Source organism: Cervus canadensis, chromosome 15 (genome assembly GCF_019320065.1).
Source record: "Cervus canadensis isolate Bull #8, Minnesota chromosome 15, ASM1932006v1, whole genome shotgun sequence".
NCBI lineage: Eukaryota > Metazoa > Chordata > Mammalia > Artiodactyla > Cervidae > Cervus > Cervus canadensis.
Window position 1 is genome coordinate 39473099 of NC_057400.1, and position 23256 is coordinate 39496354.

The window sequence follows — 23256 nt, forward strand, 5'->3', positions numbered from 1 at the left end:
TGGTCAGCCTGGAGGACAGTGTTTTTCCAGCAGAATAGCTGGAATTCCTGGGCAGAATTCTGCTGTGGTTTTGTTTTGTTTAAGCATGTGGTTCACTGTCTTCAGTCTCCCTTGTTTCTGAATATGGCATTCTTAAATCCTTGTGGCTGGTGGAACTTGAGATGCCCGCCCCGCCACCACCAGCCTCAGGGGTCCTGATGACACCAAAGATTCAGTCTGAGTTGGAAAGGGGAAACACAGGTCCCACTGTTTGGGGCGTCACTTGAAAGTGAGAGCCTGGTTAAGAATTTGTGATCCCTGTTAGGCCAACTGTGTGGGACTTCAGCCTGTGCTGAGAGGCACTTTACCATCTCAAAGGCAGGCTGATCACCGGAAGTGCAGCCAGTCCGGCTGGAAGGGAAGACCAGGGAATCCAGCCCGGTCTCTGGGCGGCACTCTTCTCCGACTTCAGCTGCTCTAACTTCTGGCTCTTCTGGCGCCTTCTTCAAACACAGGGTCCTATTTTTAGTGCTGGGCTGTCATTTTTGATGTGCTGTTGTTGCCCAAAAAAAAAAAAGTCAGTGGCAGCTGCAAAAGAAATCTTGGTTTAAAGGCCCCGTTTATAATGCAGATGGAACTTGTTTACCAAATAAGAGAGACTGGAATGTCACGGTGGATCAGCCGCTCATCAAATGGAAGAGCCTTGAGCTTGCTCAGTCCATGCCGTCCTGCCCACATCTGGCCACGTGCAGCGCGTGTGCCTGTTCTGTGCCACAGTCAGCTCCCTGCAGAGGAAGGGCTCCCTAACCGTAGGAAAGTCTCCGAGGAGTTGCAGGCCCAGGTAGTAGCTCACATCCTCCATATCACAAACCAGCCCCGGGTATTCAGATCCGTCTGAACCGAAACCAGTATATATATACCTAAACCAGTATAAATACTAGTCTGTTTACAGTGTTTATATATAATTTATTTACAAACTTAGACATGTGACGGGTGGTGATGAGCCTGTTGGTATAACACAGGTAGGAATGGCACCTGGGGTCAAGACCCTTGGTCGCGTCCACTCCATCCATCCGTGGTTTGTTCTGGTTTGCCCCATCTTCAGAAAACTGGTAAAGCAGACAGGATTTCTTTGTCCCTCCAAGGGAGATGGGGTCTCTATGTCACAATTTTGTCCTTTGCTGTGTGTGGTCCTGGGAGTTAAGCCATGGCCAGGTCAAGACAGGTGGAGTAGGAATGCTGTCTGTCCTGAGGGGTGTCTGGAGAGGACACACTCCTGAGCCCCCAGTTCCCCACTTCAGCCATCTGGGTGCTGGGAGACCCCAGGTTCACAGGGGAGCTGGGCCCCGCCTTCTTGGAAAGGGGGCAGCTGGGGGCCTGTCCTGGAGCCTCCCAGTAATGCTCAGTTCCAACCTGTTACCCTGTGTGTTCTTTGTTTTGTTCCTTGGAATCAGTGTTAAATTCGGGAGACTGACCCATCGCACTGCATTTAGCTGTGTAGCATTTATTGTGGTTGCTGTATAGTGTTCACACTGTGATCGGTTGATGGGGTTGGTGGTTCACGCCAGCTGGGCTGCTCCAGCTCAGGGCTGTGACGAGCACACATCTCTCTGTGCTCCATAGGCACCTCTGCTCCAGGGGCACCTCCAGGCACACGTCTGCACCTGGGTTGTTGGGAGGAAGGATGGGAACATCTTCCACCAGCAGTGGGTCTCATTTTTGCAGTCACTTGGACTGCCTGTGAGGTTGGGCACTTTTCATGAGTTACTGGCCTTTGGTCTTCACCTTTTGTGAACGGCCTACTGCTGTGTTTTCCCAGTTTTCATACTGAGGCATCTGACTGATTTGTAGGAATGCCAGGAGTTTGTAGGGGTGAGGCTGTATTTAAAGAAGAATTGCCCCAGGACTAGAGCTGCAGCGTCAGGCTCAAGCTTCTCCTTCCTTCTCTGCATTGTAGACACCCTTCCTGCCGTGTCTGTCTCCCACCCTCATGCCTTTCTGTCCTCTGCCGAAGAGCGTCGTCCTGGCCGGGGTTGTCCCCCACAACCTGCCACTGTCCTTCCCTCTGGACAGTGGTTCACATGCCATAGCAGAAGTCTCCTCTTCTAACTGAACCCCGTCCTCTACTCATGCTCCTCCCCACCCCCATTATGTACCATGATTGAGAGTGGAGAGGCGCAGCAGCTGCCATGCAGTGGTCCTGGGGATTCCTGTCATGTATTCTTTCCCTCCACATAGTTCCTGCTTTGTCCTTGGCTGCCTCCCTGCAGAGCGTCCCCTGCCAGCGGCAGCTGCCTGCCTCAGGGCCAAACTGGGCACACAAGTCCCTCCACAGTCTACTCATCCTTTTTTTTTTTTTTCCTCGACATCCTTTTTTCTCGACATTCTTAGTCCAGAATCTGGACTTGTTACGGAGATTCTAAGCTCCATGAAGGCAGGGATGATATGATGCACTCTCACTGTCTCAGTATTTATTAGTTCTTGTGGATTGAAATGTATGACTTTAGGGGGAGAAGAGAGGCTGGACAGTAATGCTGATCTCTGTGTTTGTGTTGCCCCATCTGTTGTTGTCTCTTACTGTGAAAAAAGATGACAATAGAACACACGCTTTGTGGCTCCTGAATCTGCATTTGGGCTGGGATTGTCGAGACGGCTCTCATAGATGGAGCTGCCGTGAGAGAGTGGCTTGGTGGGGTCTGGGGCTCCATTTCCAAGATAGCCCACGGACACAGTAGCTGGGGTTGCTGGCTGTCTGCTGGGATGTCAGCCACACACAGCTTCTCCTAGTGGTCTCATCTCAAGGCTGCTTGGGCTTCCTTACAGCATAGCATCTGGTTCCAAGGCGTGTTCCAAGGAATCGGAAGCTGCCCTCAGGGCCTGGGCCCACACACTGGTGCAGCATCATTTCTGCTGTATTCTGTTGGTCAAAGGTGTCACAGAGCCCACCCAGATTCAATGGGGGCAGCGTGTGTGGTCCCCTTCCTCTCAGGGTGGGGGGGGGGGCGTGTCAGAGAATCTGTGGCCTTTGGCTACCACCATGTGGCTATCATGCTAACCGTCTCCTCCTCCCTGTAGCCCTGACGGCCGCTGCTGGACGAGGCAAGCTGGAGGTCTGTGAGCTGCTGTTGGAGCGTGGGGCTGCCGTGTCTCGGACTAACAGGAGAGGGGTCCCTCCACTGTTCTGCGCAGCACGCCAGGGGCATTGGCAGGTACACAGGGGACCCCAGAGGCTTCAGAAACAGTGGTTGGGAAAAGTGCCCATCGCCCCTGCTCTGGACCCTGTCTTTCTCACATTCTTGGCATCTACTTGTACTGGGAGTCCTGCAACATCAGGGCAGACATCTGACTGGCTAGCATAGTCAGCTATGTGGGCTGGTAACCAGGTCAGAGACCCATAGCCACTTCATTTTAACTGAGGAAGGGAGTGGAGCTGGGTGGAAGCCCGTCATGGCATCAGGAGATTTGCTGTAACAGAGTTGTTGGCATAACACTATGACCCATTTGTCCAGCGTACTTGGGAGAGGAGTGGTCCTGCTATACTCTTTGGGTAAGGAAGTGTCTCCCTCTGGTCCTGCAGTGTGATTCAGGCTGCTTTCTTTTACTGGGAGTGATGTGCTGCTGCTCTTAATTAAGGGATCCCTGAGAGCAGCGGTTTAGTCTTGCCTTCCTTCATTTTATAAACACTGACCATGTATCGACCCCATGCCTGGCACCAGGTTACACACAGCTGCATAAAAACAAACTGCTCTCACCACATCCTTTATGGGAAGAATTTTCTAGACCCACGTTTACATCGTGGAGTCGCGACCCTTCTGATTCCTGCCAGCTCTGTCAGTAGGAGCCTTGAGGGCACCCCACCAAGGTTTTGGCTTTTCTCCTTTCCGGTTTTAAAAGCTTGGTTTGGACCGCCCATTCCCTGTTACTCTCTCAGCTCCCTGTGATGTCCTGGCTAATCCTCTCTCCAGGTCTTAGTGTCCCCTGAGTGGTGAGGAAGCTTGGAAGTGTTTGTTAGTGTGTCCAGAATGAGAAAGCAGTGGGAATACGCCCCCTTCTGTGTGGTGGCATTAAAATGTGGTCCTGGAGGGAGAGAAGCTGGAACGCTGCCCCCTAGGCAGAGCAGTTCCCGTGGGGAGGATCATTGTAGGAGATGCTTGTCTGGTTTTTTTGGTCCCCCTTTCACCATGTACTGTTTAAAGGCATAACTTTGAGGCAGAGACTCTTGTCCAGGAAGCCTTGGTAAAATCCCCCTGGTGTGAGGGTCCAGCTGTCCCTGGGGAGAGGGTAGGTGTTTCCCCACCAAGAACTTGGCATCAGTACCCTGTGGGGCCCTGGCTCACTCCATTTAGTTCTGCTCAGCTGCTCCATAGTGGCTGTCCTGTCATTGCCTGACTGTGCTCAGGATCCCCCTCTCCTTCAAATTGCTGCCTTGTGTGTGCCTGTTTTATAGATAGAGTAATGAATTGGGCATGTTAAAAAGAGCATATATTTGAAAGAAGAGCCTGTTCAAAGAAATAAAACATAAAGATTTTACAAGCCCCACGGATCACATAACCTAAAGGGGTTTTTGAAAAGAAGAGAGTCCTTTCATTCCTCTTAGAGGTGGAACAACCAGCTCCAGCAGAGAGCACGTCATTTCAGATGCAGTGGCAAGTGTGTGATCCCGAGTGTTCCTTTCAGATTGTTAGGTTGCTGTTGGACCACGGCTGTGACGTGAACCTAAGTGACAAGCAGGGCCGGACGCCCCTCATGGTGGCTGCTTGCGAAGGGCACCTGAGCACCGTGGAATTTCTCCTTTCAAAAGGTAGCGGCACTGTCCCCCTTGAGGACTTCTCTTGGGTGGACAAAGAAAAGAGCTTTGGCAGCCCCATTTAGTACTTTCTGATTCAGTTTTTTTAAAAAAATCTCTTTATTAAGTCTTTTTGTTATGGACGTTTTCTGCCTTGCACACAAGCAGAGGGTTTAGGGGTGCGTCCCATGTACCCATTGCTCAGCTACAGCAGGAATGATCGTTTCACCCATCAGCTTCAGATTTCACCAGCCTGATGGCCACATTCTGCAAGCCAGGCCCCTACAGATGCGGAAGGGTTTGCCTCTGGTCTGGCCTTTCCGAAGTCACATTTATTGAATGGGCTTCTCTTTCAGGTGCCGCCCTTTCTTCTCTGGACAAGGAGGGTCTGTCGGCATTAAGCTGGGCATGTCTGAAAGGTCACAGGGCTGTTGTCCAGTTCCTAGTGGAGGAGGGAGCCGAGATCGACCAGACGGACAAGAACGGCCGCAGCCCCCTGGACCTGGCCGCCTTCTACGGCGATGCGGAGACCGTAGGTACCGCGGTGGCCATGCTCCCCACCCGCGCCAGGCGGGCCAGGCCGCGTACTGATCTGGGATCTGAGCCGTCCCCAAGTGTGTGTGATATTGGCCCAGTGTGGCTGGGGTGTACGCGTGTGCCGTGGGGTGGCTTTCGTTTTCTGCTAGTTCTGTGACATGTGGTCTGTTTCAGAACTGGAGTAAAGATTTTGATAGAATCATAAAAGCTTAAAATTCCATGATGACAAACTGCCCACACATACACAGATGCAACACACATCCATGAGTATGTGTATGCACATGCATATGTAGTTTTATTTTCTTATAATTTTCATAGAAATAGAATTCCTATATAGTTCATTTAAAAATAAGTTTTATATATGTGAGAAATTATTGGTCAAATAATTAGTTGGTTTGCTTTTAAATCAATGCAGCTTTGTCTTGAAATAATATAAAATGTTTTGGGCACTGTCTTTATCTCTTTGTCAAATGCCTGAGTCCCTAACTGAGGAATGAAGGAATAAAACCTTAATAAATGAAGAACCACAAAATGTCTTTCAGGGAAAAACTGCATCTTTGTCAGTCTCTACATCCCATGCACCAAGCAGGTGTTGGAGGAATGTTCAGCTCCTTGAGAATGATCATTTATGAATAGTTACGTGTGTCTAACATGAGAATTAGTCAGGCAGACAGGTGTTGCTGGGAGCTGTGGACCTTGGGGTGGAAGCCATCCCAACCCTGCACATCTGTGCCTGATGCTTTTAAAAGGCAGTAATATTAGAATTTAATGGTCACAATTTCCTGGGCATTATAAATTGTACAAAAGTGTTGATTTTCAAAAACAGCTATTTAACTAAACCTCACAGCTCCACACTTTTCTTTCTCTGTTTTTGTTACCTTACCAGATCCTCTAGTTTATCACCATTAGGGAAGAGTGAAGGAGCTTAGTATTCTATCATTTAAAAAAAAAAATTGGGGTATAGACACATAACATAAAATTTACCATTGTACCCATTCCTGAGTGAAGACTTCAGTAGTGTTACATACACTTCACACTGTCGTGCAGCCAAAGCCCAGGCTCTTTTTGTATCTTGTAAAGCTGAAGCTGCACCCACTAAACAGTACGTCCTTGTTACCACCCCTCACTCCCAGCTTCTGGCAGCCATCTTTCTATCAATACTTTCTGTTTCTCTGAATGACAGCTTTCGGTCCTTCATACAAGTGGAATCATACAATATTTGTCTTTTTGTGACTGACTTATTTCACTCAGCATTATGTCTTCTAGGTTTGTCCATGTCATAGCATGTGTCAGGATGCCCTTAAGGCTGAGTAATATTCCATTTATGTATTTACTTCATTTTGTTAATCCACTCATCCACTCAGTGGGCACGGGCATTGCTTCTACCTCTTGGCTATTATGAATAGTGCTGTTATGAACATAGGTATGCAAATATTTCATCGAGATCTTGCAAATTCTTGGAGATCTATCCATTCTCTTGAATAGATACTCAGAAGTAAGATTGCTGAGTCAAGTGGTAATGCTATTCTTAATTTCTTGAGGAACCTTCATACTGTGTCCATAGTGGTTACATCCTATCAGCAATGCGCATGGGTAACTGTTTCTCCATATCCTCTCTTAACACTTATTTTCTGTTTTACTCTTTTTTTTTTTTTTTTTTTAACAGTAGCCATCCTAATAGTTAATAACTTGTGTCTTTGATTTGCAGTTCCCTAGTGATGAACATTTTCTCACATGTTTATTGGCCATTTGTATGTCGTCTTTGGAAAAATGTCTGTTCATACACTTTGCCTATTTTTTCAGTTTTATTGAAGTATAGTTGATTTACAGTGTGCTAATTTCTGTGCAGAATGACTCAGTTATATATATATGTATATACACATACATACATATATATATATATATATACTTTTTAATATTCTGTCCATTATGGCTTATCACAGCTTTGCCTATTTTTAAATTGGGTTATTTGAGGCTTCTGTTGTTGAGTTGTCAGAGTTCTTTACATATCCTGGATATTAATCCCTCTAGTGTTAGTTTGTGAACAGCTGGTATACTGATAGGATGTATCAGATCCACATGAAAATCTAAGTAATCTACAGATTTTTCCAGTGAGTAGAGCACTTTTACTGGCAGTTTCTGTTTCTATCAAACCATAGTGTGGTTTTTCCTGTTGTTCTCTGTTTAGCCCAAGTGACAGCTGTTTTGTCATATCAAGTCAGTCTTGGTAGCATGGTCTTAAGCTTTCCATCTTTACAGTCCCTATATTCAATCTCTTTCCTATGCCTTAAAAGTGAATTATAATTGGGTCTGGCGGATCCCAGCCTTTTCAGGTTCTTGTATCCAGGTTGTGTGGATCTGAGTATTTCTGGAGTGCCTATTGCCGTAACCTGGTAGCACATTGGAGCTATGGCAGAAGGCTGCGTCCTAATAAGTAATTGGAGATGAAAAAGTGACTGTCTCTCATCTCTGTGGCCTGGGAAGTAGGGTGAGGAAGGCAGGTGAAGGCGTGCACGCACCTGTCTGTGGTATGGGTGCGCGGACACGCTCCCCACTCCCTTCTGGAGCATCTACCTGCCTTCCTTACTGCCAACATCAAAATCACTTTAGCAGGGCAGGTTTGAGCTGTGGGTTGCAATTTCTCTGCTTTGTCCCATGTCAACTTTATTTCCATTCTAGGATCCCATTAGGCCAGAGGCCTCCGAGATCGGAGTAGAACTAAGATCGCCAGCTTCTGCCCCAGCTGCGGCATCGGGCGAGGCAAGGGCCACTCTGCCTGTGCCCTCAGGGCCTGTGCTCCCTCTCTGCAGGTGCTGTATCTGGTGGACAAGGGGGCTGTGATTGAGCACGTGGACCACAGCGGGATGCGGCCCTTGGACAGAGCCATCGGCTGTCGGAACACATCTGTAGTGGTTACGCTGCTGAGGAAAGGAGCCAAATTAGGTCAGTGAACGCCTCAGCACAACAACAACAGGAAGGGTAGCTTCCGATTTTAGAGGATGTGAGGCACTATATTCTGGGGGGCTCCGTGGGGAGGGGCTAAGGGTGGGTGGGCAAGAGCTGGCGGGTGGTTGTTATGAGCAGGCGAGTGTGAGGACCACTGTTTGGGAGGCGGCGTCTAGTCTGCTAGGAAGGGCAGTGGCAACCCCAGCACAGTTCTGGGAGAGAAAGTTCTCAGGACTTACAGAGACAAGATGGGTGACGTAAGGATATCGAGGCTGAGAGCTCTGAGAGGTGGGACCTTGGCACACAGTTCAGAGTGTGGGGAAGGGCACCCAGACAGCACTGGCTTTTTCTGGTTTCATGTCAGACCTCTGGCTGCCAGCAGTTCTGGGGAGGGGACTGCGATGAAGGTGAGAATATCGCTAAGCAGCCCACGGTATCGGGAACTATTGTGAGCACTTTCATGTTTTACCTTATTTCATCGTCACCTACCCTGTGAGTGGGGAATGAGAATAGCATCACGTCCAGAGGAGGAGCCCAGCTGAAGGAGGTGAATAGCTCCCCTGAGGTCCTGCTGAGCGGCAGGTCACTGTGAACCTGAGTCTGACTCCTGGGTCTGCCCTTAAGCGCCGCTGCCTGTGCGTGTTGGGAAGAGGCTTAGACAGAGCTTGTGGCCGCGCTGGCCGCTGGGGGAGAGAAGGGGACACAGGCAGAGGCAGGGAGGCCGAGCACAACAGGGCCAGGGCGCGCGGCTCAGAGCGGACTTGGTTGTGACTCTGAGGCGAGTGTGAGAGAGCCTGTGAACGCTGGCCTGCCTTCACCTGTCTGTGGTCCTGACAGCACTGCAGGGAGCTAAGGAGATGATTTGGAAGCAGATCTCCACAGGAGGGAGGGCTGCTCGAGGCCCCACTGATGCCTTCGTGTCCCAGTACTTTCTTCCACCGCAGTGACGGTGTGTGGGGGTGCAGCTCCCCACTAAGCATTCTCTTCTCGTCATTGTATTGTTGTCCAGGTCTGCAGGATGCTGCAGGGTGCTCTGAGGTTGGGTGCTCTGCTGTGTGCAGGCTTAGCTGTGGTGTATTAAAGTATGGAACTCCTTGCCTCTAAGCCTGCCCGAGTGCCTCTGAATACATGTTTATTTTGCAGGAAATGCTGCCTGGGCGATGGCTACTTCCAAACCTGATATTTTGATTATACTTTTACAGAAATTGATGGAGGAAGGAAACGTGATGTACAAAGTAAGTGGTATTGCCCTTTTCTGGGATGCCGTGACAGCCTGCAAGCAGCCTCTTAGTTGGGGGTGTAACGGATATATTTGTGCTGCTACACAGGATGCATGTAGCTCAGCGAGTAGACGTTCTGGGAGGTGCCATCCTGGCCTCAAGCCTGGGCTTTGATATCTTAACAGCAGAATCTTCCAGGTGGAACGCACTACTCTTTGTGTCCGGGAACCATTATTTCTGAACAAATCCTTGCGGCTGTAACTATGATTTACGGCCTGAAGCCTTGCTTGGGAGGCAGAGTTGCTTCTGGTTTAACGGGCATGTCCTACAGGAAATTCTTTGGCGCCTGGAATCATGAGACATGGGAAAGGAACACTCAGGAGACATTTTCATAAGAAAAGAATCATGCAATCTCCCAAGCCTTTCTTATCTTCATTTTAGTATCTATAAGCCTCTGGAATGTGAAACTGTTTCTGGAGAGATTTTTACTTAAGATAGTCAATAATATATAATACTCAGTTACTCAGGAGGCAAGTTAATTTTTTTCTCATTTTCCCTTAGAAATGTAAAGACAATTTAAAGAGTAGTGATTTTGACTTTAACAAATTTCACACTAAGACATCCAGTTTAGATCAGAGGTCAGTACACTTTGCCTGGAGAGAGGAGGGGAGTAACTATGTTAGGCTTTGCTCTGTGGTCCTTTTCACACACAGCCCACCCCACCCCCACCCTGAACTGTGCTCTTGAGGCACAGACTCAGCCAAGATGACACACAGTGGAGCCAGGCCAGGTTCCAAACTGTTTGCAGAAATAGGTAGTAGGCCAGGTTTGGCCCAGAAACCGTAGTTTGCCAACCCCGAGTTTATAGAGAGATAGGCCATTTCCATAGATCATCATTCTTTCCAGGTCTCTGATTAGACAGAATTAAAAGATTATGAAAACAAAAAAACTATCAATACATCATGACCATTTTAATCCTTTTTGCCATGAAGCAGCTACACTTGCTGTGTTTTCCCTTTTCTTTTTTTTTTAAAATAATAACAAATAAATAGGCATATAGCATGACCCAGCAGGGTTCCTGGCTTGGAATCAGTTTGAAATTGAGTTCAGAGTGTGTATTGTTGTGGCTTTGAAGTGGTTTTAATATGAATTTTGGTAGGCAATTATGTTAGAAATATCAAGCCATTTTCAACAGACTTCATACCTGCTGCGAGACAGACCCGACAGAGCAAATGGATTTCTTTAGCCTTGAAAATGACATGCAGTGCTGCGTGGGGTTTTAAAGCCTGTGTTTTAGTTTTTCTTAAAAGAAAAATTATTATTCTGCAGCAAGCTCTAGGTTTATCCACAAGACTCTACTTGCCTTGAGAACGCCATCATTTTTCCATCTGATTTCTGTTACACTTTGCATGAAAGTGTCCTTACATGAGAGATCATTCGTGAAATGTTTGTCGAAAATATATAACGGGGACGATAGTCCAATGTTTTAAGACTGATAGCTATGGGTTTGGCAATTTACGGATCCCTCCCTATAACCTGGTTCTGGTCATAGACACCTGTGTTCACAGTGAGGCCACATGACCCTGCCGGTTTGTGGACTGGTTCTGGCCACAGCCCGTCCTCATCAGGGTCCTTATTCATCTTGCGGCCTCTGAAAAAGATAAATTTCTCTGGCTTTTTATTCCTAGAAAGGGAAGATGAAAGAGGCAGCCCAGAGGTACCAGTACGCCTTAAGGAAATTTCCTCGAGAAGGATTCGGAGAGGACATGAGACCATTCAATGAGCTAAGAGTTTCCCTCTATCTCAATCTGTCTCGCTGCCGAAGAAAAACAAACGTAAGCCCCTTATTCCAGTCTTTCAGCCATAGACTGTTCTCATGGTGGAGGAAGCCTGCCCTTCCACTCCCTAGTCATGAGACTGCCCGTCTTGTGTTTGCACTTTTCTGTGAGCTTGGTACACGGGCAGCGACTTGCCTGGGGTGACTGTCGTTAGATCACGGCGCCCACCCACCCCCACGGTGTTGAGACTGTCATTAGATCACGGCGCCCACCCACCCCCACGGTGTTGAGAGGAGTGCACGTGGGTATGGTTTCTGTGTCTCAGTGATGATGAGCACACGCAAACCGCTCCTCCACCTCTGCCCAGCTGCATGTGGTCAGAGCTGTCATGAGTGGTCTGTCCCCAGGTTCAGAAGGAAAGGGCGTCGTTGTAAAATTCAACACAAATGTGTTACATACAGTCTGCCTAGCGTTTATTATGTTTGCTTGAAAGGTAAGCCAGGAACTGGTTAGTTCATAACTAATTAACCGTAGTTAACTCACAGTTAACTTATAACTAGATTTGTTTCAGTATCACTTTCTTTCTTTTTAACTGCATCCTGTCTCCAAAAAGCCTGTGACCTTCCTGCTTCTGTGCTCATACACTCTTCCTGCCTTCCTGAGGCATCTGTGCCCCCCCGGCAACCCCTGGGTGCCAGCTCTCGTTGGCCTTCACTTTGCTGCACTGCTTCCAACACTGTTCTCTCCCCAGAGTTCAAAGATTTTTGCTTCTCTGTTGGATCCTTCCCATAAGAACACGAATACGCTTTAGCTGTCACCCAAACTCTACAGCAAACACCCTGACTCGCCTTCCCCCTTACCTTGCTCCAAATGTGTCCCAATTCTCTGTCAACCTCTGGAGCAAAACTCCTATTAAAAAGTTGGCGGGGGAAAAAAAAAGTTGGTGGTCATCATATTTCAGTGCGGCTTCTGACTTGTGTATTTAACTGTTGATACCAGGACTTCGGCATGGCAGAAGAATTTGCTTCCAAGGCCCTTGAGTTGAAACCAAAGTCCTATGAAGCCTTTTATGCCAGGGCGAGAGCCAAGAGAAGTAGCAGGTACCGTCTGGGGTTAGATGGGAGACTAGTGAAGCCTTCTGGTCTTGCTCTGGTCTCAAAGCTTGGGGGCTTCTGATCCATGAGCACCACTCAATGCCTCTCCTCCTTTTTGATACTGAGTAGGTAGCTTCCAGAAGGCACAGCAGTCGAAATCATTAGCAATGGCTAAACTTTTACTTTCTCTAGACATCGCTTAACTGTCCCTCCTCTCCACCAGTTGACCTGTACTGCAACATCAAGTTCCTAGCTTAGTCAGTGTTACCAGTGAGATAGCCAACCAGAGGCACGGAGAGGAGGCAGTGGGAAGGGGGGCGGAGTCAGTAGGACTTGAGTTGCTTGGGGTGGGGCGGGGGAGGTGATGTGAAGAGGATTCTAACCCCCCTGCTTTATGCTGAGCTCACCCCCACCATCTGGTCTTTGTAGAGACGCTGGGGCCCTGGGATTGCATGGTTCTGGATTAGAATTTGGTGCTCCCACTTAGCTGAGTGGGTCTAAGCTAGTTCCATGGGTCTCGTCCACACAAAACCTGCACAGAATTCACTCAGCTACCTTTGCGTTTAAAGCAGAGCTGCTTTATGAACAGTTGCATTCAGAGTTCTTTCTTACGTGACTTGTAATATCTTTATATCTTTTAAAATAAAGGCAGTTCGTGGCTGCCCTGGCTGACTTGCGGGAAGCAGTGAAGCTCTGTCCCGCCAACCAGGAGATCAGGCGGCTCCTGGCCCGCGTGGAGGAGGAGTGTAAGCAGCTCCAGCGGAGCCAGCAGCAGAAGCAGCAGGCCCCCCCGCCTGCCCCAGCCACCGACTCGGACAACGACGAGGACGCCCCGACGCCCGGCCTGAACGACCACTTTCACCTTGAGGAGGCTGAAGAGGAGGAGACGTCGCCGCCGGAAGAAGCCATTTCCCTCGCTCCCAGGCCCCCGCCATCCTCGTCCGCGCCCTCCCCGTACATCCGAAACCTTCAGGAAGGGCTCCAGACCAAGATAAGGCCCGTGTCGCCGCTGCAGAGTCGGCCGGGGCCCGGCAAGACCCTGAGGGAGGCGGTGGCCCAGCCGGGGCTGACGGTGCAGCCCACCAAGCAGGCGCAGATCGTGAAGACCAGCCAGCACCTGGGCTCCGGACCCGCGGGCGTGAGAAACGGCAGCTCGAAGACGCAGGTCTCTCCGCTGAATCCTCCCCCGAGCCCCATGCCCGGAAGACTGCCCGCTGCCCCCGCCGGTAGCAGAAGCCTGCATCTGGAGGGAGCAGCCTCTGGCCCCTTCGGCGATCGGCTGGGGCCCAGCCCCGCAGGCCACCTGCCGCACAGTGAGGGCGACACTGCGTATCCTTTACCAAGCAAGATAAAAACTGCAGAGAGACTTCTGTCTCATGCTGCTGTGGCTGTGGACGTGGTCCCTCTAAACCCAGGGGGGCCAGTGAGCTGCAGCGACACCCGACACCCGACTTCCCTCAGTAGCTCAGGCTCTTCCGGTTCTCCGTCGAGCAGCATCAAGATGTCAAGCTCCACCAGTAGTTTGGCTTCAAGCAGCAGTTTCTCGGATGGCTTCAAAGTCCAAGGACCAGATGCTCGAATTAAGGACAAGGTTGGTAGCCAGGTTCCGAGTGGCACAGCTGAGCACAGACCTCGCAATACTCCATTCATGGGCATCATGGATAAGACCGCGAGGTTCCAGCAGCAGAACCATCCTCCTGGCCGCACCTGGCACTGCGCAGTGCCAGAGGGGCTGCTGACAAGCGCACCTTCTGCAGCTGGCCTGCAGGCCTCGAACTCTGAGAAGCCCTCTCTCAAACAAGCCAAAGCCTGCCCTGGGTCTACCCTGGGTGGTGGTGTCCACAACGGGGCCCAGGTGAAGGAGCTAGAAGAAAAGAAGTGCCAAATGCCAGTCCACTGTCAGGACAGCAGAGTAACTAAGACCATTTCACATCTGTATCAGGAAAGTATGTCTAAACAGCAGTCTCATATCAGCAATGAAGCCCACAGGAGTCACCTCCCTTCAGCAAAACCAAAGCGATCATTCATAGAATCAAATGTGTGAGCCTTAAGAGAGACCCATTTGTAGTATTTGGAAGACAGTGTGTTGGTGCCTGGTAATAATTAAATGGTTGTACATGAGAAAAATTACTTTTTAGCCATATATTTTTTCCCCTCTGGAGTGGATCAGATGCCATTGATATCCTGAAAGTGTCAGATGAAATTTCTTTAGTAAATAGAAGTCACCAGAAATAAGAATGCTTACCAGAATTGGAAAACTGCAACTAGCTATGCCTATTAAGTTAAAAGACAGCCAGGAAGACATTAACTCATGCTTTTCTTACAAAGTTGTTTGGTTTTTATCACTTTTCTCCTAGCATTTGCTATGTAGTTAAGATCACATTATTTCTTAGATAATGTAAATATCTAGTAATAATAGTTTAACTCATGACATAATATCATGTTCTGGAAAAGAGGAAATTTTCAAATTACAGTTCCAATAAGTCAAATCTTTATATATATATATGTATGTATACATACGGTTGACCCTTGAACAACGTAGGAGTTACGGGCGCCAACCTCTATACAGTCAAAAATCCATGTATAACTTTACAGTTGGTCCTCTGGAGGGTTGCACATCCTTGTATTCAACCATCCATGGATCATGTAGTACTATAGTACATACTGATTGAAAAAAAAAGTGGACCTGCACAGTTCAAACCCCTGTTGTTCAAGGGTCAGAGTGTGTGTGTGTGTGTATATATGTATATAAAAGACCTGAGTAATTTCAATCTGAATATAAATGTGACTTTACATATTATACAGCTGGTTTGTTTTTTAAGCAAAATACAAGAACATCCAGGTAATGTTCTCTTCATAGCAGTTCCTTAAAAAAGATCAACTTTTATTTCTGTTACAGTTCTCATTAAAATATTTTTATAGCACCTTTTTTTGGAACTACATTCCTGCTTCAGTGTATTTTTAATATTTGAAAATGATATAAACCATTTGGAATCATGATTGGTAGTTAAGTTGAATTTGGGCTGAAACACTTTTAGTAGTAGTGTTCTGTATTCTTACACAGCATTCTCGGTGACATGTAAATTAGCTCTCAACTGATCCCCAAACTGCTTTTATCAATGACAGCACTCCTGGAAAAAGCCTTCCAAGGTCCTCTAAGGACAGTATTTAATTTGGATACTTAAGGTATGGTTGGCTATTGCTTTTGTTTTATTATACAGTCATTACTTTAGAGCTATATGTTGTATATATGAAATAGCTAAAGTTGTATTCAGACTTGTAAATATAACTATTTCAAGTAGTTAATCTGGAAGTCATATATTTGCATGTGCTTTTTAAGCTTCATCCATGCTGTTTATTGCACTGAGCGATATATAGGGCATGTTAACAGTATCCAAGTAATGGCACTTTATCTCATTTATATGAACACCTCTGAGGTGCTACTTAAGTCCAAACTGATGTATTATCCATTTGTAAAGATAAGGTACAGGAATGATCCTTGAGTTAAAGGTATTTTTATATGAAAATGATATGCTATTGGAGGATGTTAAAATGCTAGTTTTCAGAGAGGTGGGAGTGTTCGTTTTATATGTTGGGATGTGAAATTATTTTCTAGAATTGGAGAAGGAAGTTCTATATTTACAGAATGTTTTAAAAATGAAGAGCTGTAATGAAGTTCCTGTAAGCATCATCATGGTCTTGTACGAATAGGAATCTTCTGGTGTCATACTTCAGCATTAGTTCCTGTGTACAGTGTACCCTGTATAGTTTTTTTTTTTTTTTAAGAGGCTTTTCATGAGGTTCTGCTATAACTACTATGGCTTATTTATTGTTTATTGTTTTCTTTAATGTTGTGGAAGTCTTACTCTTTATGTAGTTTTGTTTCTGCACAACTACTGTACTTGTCTGTCTGGAATAAAGACAATTAATAGTTTTGTTTTGCATTAAATCAAACAGTAGCTAAGTAGAGAAGATCCTGATGTCAGCTATCTGCCTCACTTTAAGCCTGGGCGAAAAAAAAAGGGGAAAAGCCTGATTTTAAGTAATACCACAAAAGCATGTTTACTCTAATTTTAGAACAAGGATAATGGCGTCTAGAAATCCCAAAATATTTCAAGGTCAAAATTAGTCTTTTTGCCTGAAATGAGGAGCATGCATGAGGAGCCTTCTAAACGTCTGTCCCAGAAATCCTGGGACAACACGGTATCTTCAGTTTTTAGCTCTTACTTGGGCGATACACTGAACACTGTGCTAATGTGAAATTTTGTTCTTCACGTGTGTATTACTCTCTGAGTTAAAAGTGTTTATACCCACATATTTCAGTTTCAAAGTCATATGAATGAGTGTGAACATTAAACTGTTGTGATAAAATATCCTGACTTGGAATCTTAAGCCTAAACAACTTCAGGTTATTGTATGGTTACTGCTATTATTAGCAAGGCTTAAGGTAAAGTATTTTCAGTCCTTCTTTAAAGTCATCTATTTAAACTCAAGGTAAAAAAACTGGGTAGAAGGGGGCAAATCTAGTAACAGATAAATTCTTACTGGATGACTTTTCCTGTGATGCTGCCAGTGTGACTATTAGAATTTACTATACTTTGTGATTTTGATGGATTCCGAGTAAATGTATTTGGTCCAATAATTCCAAGAAGTGCTGTCTCCTTGGGAAGCTGTTGGTCCGAGCTGAGGACCAAGCAGTGGGGTGGGTGGGGCTGCTCCTGCCTAGTCCTGCAGGGACAGTGGCCCCCTAGTGCAGAGGGGCCGTGTGGTGTCCTTTGCTATGGATGGTTTTGGATTTGATTTTTTGTTTGTCTATGCTTTGTGGGGAGAAGTAGTTAGCTTTGGTTTATTTGTATAGAAAAACAGAACACTTCACTTTGGTAAATTGGCATCTTAGTTTTCAGCCACTTAACTAGAAACTATCCTAGTGAAACGTAGGAAAAGAAAATCATCTTCTTTAAAACATTTAAAAAATAACATCTTTTATTGTTTTCTGTCAGTGACACCAATGATTTCTAGTAATTTTTATGTGAAAACCAGCTAGCCCTTTTGAAAAATAAGTATTTTATCAAAACACAAGATACCTGGTCCAATGGTAAGAGCACTACCAATTTTAACAAGTCTTTTGATGGAATATATACTTACATTGCTTTTTTATTTGTGTTTTCAAATTTCAGAACAATTACAATGAGGGTTTGGGGGTAAGTACAAAGTCCTGGTCCCTCCTGCCCTTAGAGTTTATTTAGTTTTAGCAAGCTTTGCACTAATGGCTTCCATTCTGGTGAACAACTTGTGAGAGGCAGTACAACCTCCACTTACAGAATCTGAAGTCTTCTGAGTAAATGTTCGTCAGGGTGCTTGTATTAGCTATCAGCCTATTGTGTACAAACGTAGTGTCACCTTAGCTTAAACTATGATGTGAGAACTTTTTAAGAACTCTATATTCTAAAAGGAGGCTAGTTTGCCACTTTATATGTTTCAGCAAAGTCAACTTAATGTATCTGTGATAATTTATGTGATCTAACTTGTACCTAGGTTTGGACAATGGGGGGGGGGGGGAAATCATTACTACTTTGCAAACTCAGAAGCTAAAAAAACTGCTCAGTAAATATATCAAAGTGATTTTCTCAATTTATTCATAAACAAATCTACAATTATTTTGCTAAAATCTCTTTAGAAGGATTCCAGAGAGTTAACAAATGAAATGTTATTAACTAGGATTTAATTATGTTCTAGTCTAGATTATTCTGATCTTTGGTTATAATGGGATATGATCTATAATAAGAATAAACTTGAGCATTGCAATTTGAAGTCAAAGTAAAACTTTCTCTATAGGTTAAGACTTTATTCACTATTATATGAAAAGGCTCTTTAATAGGTAACTAAATTTACAAAGTTTACCTTTAAATCACTCAAGTGAGATCACAGAAAATATAAATAACACAACATAGAGAGTTTTATTTTTGATGTGTCTCGCTTAGCCATCGATCAATGGCCATTTTCAGAGTCCTATTTGGTATAAGTATCACTGAAGAAAGAACAAGATTTGTCATGGGACTGGTACGTTTCTTTTTGCTGATCCAATTTTCCATTGCTTCCTTTTCATATGAGTAGCCATCTAAAAAAAAAAAAAAAAATCCACGTACACAAATTACTTGCAATGTAGGAAAGGGAAGTTAGGATCACTAAAATGGTTTTAAAAATTCCACTGCCAAGGCCTTTACTATGATTTAAGTGGTATTCTTGTCTTGGACCACTGCTCCCAAAATACTTCTGCAATGACATCCTAAATTCTACCATGTAAGATACATTAAGATTGCACAAATTACCTTGAACAGTGTCAAAAAAAAAAAAAAAAATGGAAAAGGGAACTTCTGTTAAAAATTCAGATGTTGCACCAAGGAAGAAAGGAAATGAATCAGGTAGAAGAGAGGAGAGTGGTGGGAAAGGTACAAGGTCCAGCTGTTGCCGGCAGCTCTGTGTATCAGTTGATGTGGCTACAGATGGGAGCAAAGAGTTTTAGGGAAGACTCAGCCTAACTTTCCAACACACTGAAAAGTCAGGGAAACAAGATACCAAGAGATTATAGAGCATACCCTACTATGGACTTGATGGTAAAGGCATTTACACTGCCAAAAGGAAAAAAAGATCCACTGGCTAAGGATTTTAATACCATGTCCTTACAAACTTATTTGTACATGTAAAGGTTTTGTGGCAGTAATTTTTATACCTGTAGCTCTTTCAAACTGAAAATCTTAGTTCCTAATTACATTTACACAGTAACTTATTTGTTTTAATCTGCAATGCATACAACTGTTGCAAACTAACAATGCCAATGTGTTACTAACAAAAGACTGTTAAGGATTTTGAAGATTTCTTTCTGGCTCTTTCTGTCACCATGATAGATTGACTTGTTTAGTCACTAAGTTGTGTCCGACTCTTTTTGTAACCCCATAGACTGTACCCACCCGTCCCAAACTCCTCAGTACTTGGGATTCTCCAGGCAAGAATACTGGAATGGAGTTCAAAAGTCTGTTCTGTACTTCTGTGTCTCTTTTTCCGTTTTGCATATAGGGTTATCGTTACCATCTTTCTAAATTCCATATATATGTGTTAGTATGCTGTAATGTTCTTTATCTTTCTGGCTTACTTCACTCTGTATAAGGGGCTCCAGTTTCATCCATCTCATTAGAACTGATTCAAATGAATTCTTTTTAACGGCTGAGTAATATTCCATGGTGTATATGTACCACAGCTTCCTTATCCATTCATCTGCTGATGGGCATCTAGGTTGCTTCCATGTCCTGGCTATTATAAACAGTGCTGCAATGAACACTGGGGTGCACATGTCTCTTTCAGATCTGGTTTCCTCAGTGTGTATGCCCAGAAGGGGGGATTGCTGGGTCATATGGCAGTTTTTGAACTCTGTGGGAGAAGGTGAGGGTGGGATGTTTCGAAAGAACAGCATGTATACTATCTATGGTGAAACAGATCCCCAGCCCAGGTGGGATGCATGAGACAAGTGCTCGGGCCTGGTGCACTGGGAAGACCCAGAGGAATCGGGTGGAGAGGGAGGTGGGAGGGGGGATCGGGATGGGGAATACGTGTAAATCTATGGCTGATTCATATCAATGTATGACAAAACCCACTGAAATGTTGTGAAGTAATTAGCCTCCAACTAATAAAAAAAAAAATTCTCTTTCAAAAAAAAAAAGAATACTGGAATGGGTAGCCTATCCCTTCTCCAGGGGATCTTCCTGGATCAGGAATCAAACCCATGTCTCCTGCACTGGCAGGTCAATTCTTTACCACTGAGCCACAAGGGAAGCCCCAATTGATCCACTAGGGCTGTCTAACTGAAACTGTGTTTGAGAATCACTTGAAAAACTTTTTTTCTGATTATGTTACTGGACATATAATGTGGTCCATTTACTTCCCTTTTTATCCTCCCAATTATTAGAGACTGGTTTGCTTTACATGATGTATTTTTAACATTTAAGTGTCTTCAAAGTAAAACTGTAAGAACAAGTCACATCAAGAAAGAGTCTGTATCTCTCCAACCCATGTAATCTCTCTTCCCATGTAGGTAACCAGATAAGTTATTGTTTACCTTTTCCTTTTGAAAACATAAGCAAATGTGTGTGTACACACACATGCATATATTCTTACACATATTCTTATTACTCTATATTCTTACATAAAAGTGAGCATGCTCCATACTATTCTATACCCAATTGGCTTTTTTACTTAATGATAGTTTGCTTTTTTATTCCCCCACATCCATGTATGGATGTATTAATGAACATCTGGGTTATTTCCAGTGCCTTTTACAAATAGTGCTGCAATGAACAGTCTTACCATTTGGAAGGGAATTCTAGCAGTAGAATTTGCTGCACTGAAGAGTAAATTTATATAATTTAGCTAGAAATGCTCATACTTTCATAGGAATTATACCATTTTCCCCCACTAGCAACACTGATCAGAGTGCCTGAATTTTCCCCAAAGCCCAGCCAAGAGACTATGTTGTCAAACTGAGTTTTTACCAGTTTCTAGTGGGCATTTTAAGGGAGCGAGAACATTTTTTTCATCTGTTTAAGAACATTTGCTTTTCTTTTTCCTGTGAACTAACCATATTTTTTACTAATTTTTCTATTAGGTTGCTCTTTCTTAATTTCAGATTTATTTTTGACATATAACTGACATAAGCTTCAGGTATGCAACATAGTAATTATTTGTGTTCTTATTTCTCAAGATTGCTTTGGTCATTTGGAGTCGTTTGTTGTTTCATACACATTTTTAAATTGTTCTATTTCTGTGAAAAATGCCATTGCAACTTTGTTAGAGACTGCACCGAATTTGTAGACTGCTTAGGTAGTATGGACAGTTTAATGATTATCCATGAGCACAGAGTATTTTTCCGTTTATTTGTGTCTTCAGTTACCTTAATGTCTTGTAGTTTTCAGTGTGTAGATCTCTTACTTCCCGAGTTAAATTCTTAGATATTTCATTCTTTTTGATGCAGTTGCAAATAGGACTGTTTTCTTAATTTCTCTAATTGCTTGTTACTAGTATACGGAAACACAACTGACTTCTACATAGTGACTGTGTAACTTTATTGAATTGGTTGATTAGTTAAAATAGTTTTTTTGTGAACTCTTTAGCGTTTTCTATGTATGTCATCTTCAAGTTTTAATTCTTTTCCAATTTGGATGCCTTTTCTTTTTCTTGACTAAATGCATGGGCAAGGACTTCCAGTAGTGTGTTGAATAAAAGTGGTGAGAGTCTGCATCCTTGTCCCACATCTTAATTTAAAGGAAGCCATTTCAGCTTTTTACTATTGAGTATGAGGTGAGCTATGGGCTTGTCATATATAACCTTTATGATTTTAAGGTAATGGCTCTCTATGCCTACGTTAAAGTTTTTATCATAAATGGATATTAAATTTGGGAGATACTTTTCTGCATCTATTGAGATGTTCATATAATTTTTATCCTTCATTTTCTTAATGTGATGCATCACACTGATTTACAGATGCTGAATAATTCTTGCATCCCTAGAATAAATCCACTTGATCATGGTGTATGATTCTTTTAATGTATGGTTTAATTCGTCTTGCTGATATTTTGTTGAGGATTTTTGCACCTGTGGTTATCAAGGATATTGACCTGAAATTTCCTTTTCTTGTGTGTTCTCATCTGGTTTTGTTATCAGGGTAATGCTGGCTCATAAAATGAGTTTGTAAGTGTTCTCTCTTCTGTCATTTGGACGAGTTTGACAGGGATTGATATTTTTCTTGAAGTGTTCATATTCTGTAGTTTTCCTGAAGTGTTCATATTCTGTAGATGAAATAAAGATTTAAATTTTTATACTTCTTTTGGCTTTTGAATCCAGGTTAGGAAGTAGTCCTATTCCCAGGTTATCAAGGAGTTCAAGTACCTTCATTTTCTTCTGTAAATGTAAAAGGACCTGTAAAGGTTTCATTTTTTTAATATACGTGTGATTCATTTGGAATTAATGTGTAGTATGACAGATTGAGCTAGTTTTATCCTTTCCATATGACTAGCTGTCAGAATACCACTTGTTTAAATTCTTTATTTTTCCCACTGATTTAAAATTTCATTTTTATCATTCACTAAACTTCTGGATTTTAAAAAATTCTTTTCCATTAGTCTGTCTATTCATGTGCTGATACCATACTGTGTTCTTTACAGAGACTTTATAACATGTTCTAATATCTGATAGGGCTCATTGTTATGTATTCTTTGCATTGGAACCTACTAGTCACCTGCTATGTATTTCTTGGAAAAAGCCTAATAGTGACATCCTGCTGACGATGAATCTTCCTACACTGGAATACTAATAAGCTTTCCATGTTTTCCAATGTAGCTTTCCATCACAGGGATGTTTTATGGTTTTTTTCATGCTAGTTCACCTATTTCTATGCCTATTTCTAATTCCAATGTTTTGATTTGTTTTTTGTCAATCAAGCCTTCCATCATACCTTTTAACCGCTTTTTGTTTACACACACAGGCACACATACCACATGAAGGCTGTATTATTGAGTCCTGCTGATTTAACTTACTAAATGCTGATTACCCCCATTGGCTCCTTGTTGAAATTCTATAAGAAGATTCCTCTAGAAGGAGGCAAAAGAAGGGTGAAGGCGCCTATCAGTGTTGTGCCTAGTTGTGGACCTTTATCTGGTAGGGGTATACTCTACAATTTTTTTTCTTTGCTTCATTGTAGGTACTGTTCAAATCTGTCTTGCTTTCTTCCCTTTAGAGAGAAGGGCACCAGCTGGGTAGCTCCTCCTCCTTAGAAGCCAGAGTTCTGAGAGACAGTATGAGGTTTTAATAACCTCAACTTATTCCCTCTGTTTTCTGAGTCCGAGAGGACCTAGATGCTTTCTGCAGAT

General features: G+C 44.1%; 2 protein-coding genes across 12 annotated transcripts in view; one reads left to right on the forward strand and one right to left on the reverse strand.

The window, feature by feature from the left end:
• TANC1 (tetratricopeptide repeat, ankyrin repeat and coiled-coil containing 1) overlaps positions 1 to 16711 on the forward strand; it is a 241797-nt gene extending 225086 nt beyond the window's left edge. For all 11 annotated transcript variants that reach the window (XM_043487584.1, XM_043487575.1, XM_043487574.1 and 8 more), the window contains 8 exons: positions 3055 to 3188; positions 4657 to 4780; positions 5122 to 5297; positions 8113 to 8245; positions 9392 to 9483; positions 11157 to 11303; positions 12246 to 12346; positions 12989 to 16711. In XM_043487584.1, the coding sequence (XP_043343519.1) occupies positions 3055 to 3188; positions 4657 to 4780; positions 5122 to 5297; positions 8113 to 8245; positions 9392 to 9483; positions 11157 to 11303; positions 12246 to 12346; positions 12989 to 14384 (2303 nt within the window). In that variant the 3' untranslated portion in view covers positions 14385 to 16711. The remainder of the gene's footprint in view (positions 1 to 3054; positions 3189 to 4656; positions 4781 to 5121; positions 5298 to 8112; positions 8246 to 9391; positions 9484 to 11156; positions 11304 to 12245; positions 12347 to 12988) is intronic.
• Positions 16712 to 17305: 594 nt separating this feature from the next.
• WDSUB1 (WD repeat, sterile alpha motif and U-box domain containing 1) overlaps positions 17306 to 23256 on the reverse strand; it is an 87717-nt gene continuing 81766 nt past the window's right edge. Inside the window, exon 11 of the mRNA XM_043487586.1 lies at positions 17306 to 18458. Coding sequence (XP_043343521.1) covers positions 18298 to 18458 — 161 coding nt within the window. The 3' untranslated portion in view covers positions 17306 to 18297. The remainder of the gene's footprint in view (positions 18459 to 23256) is intronic.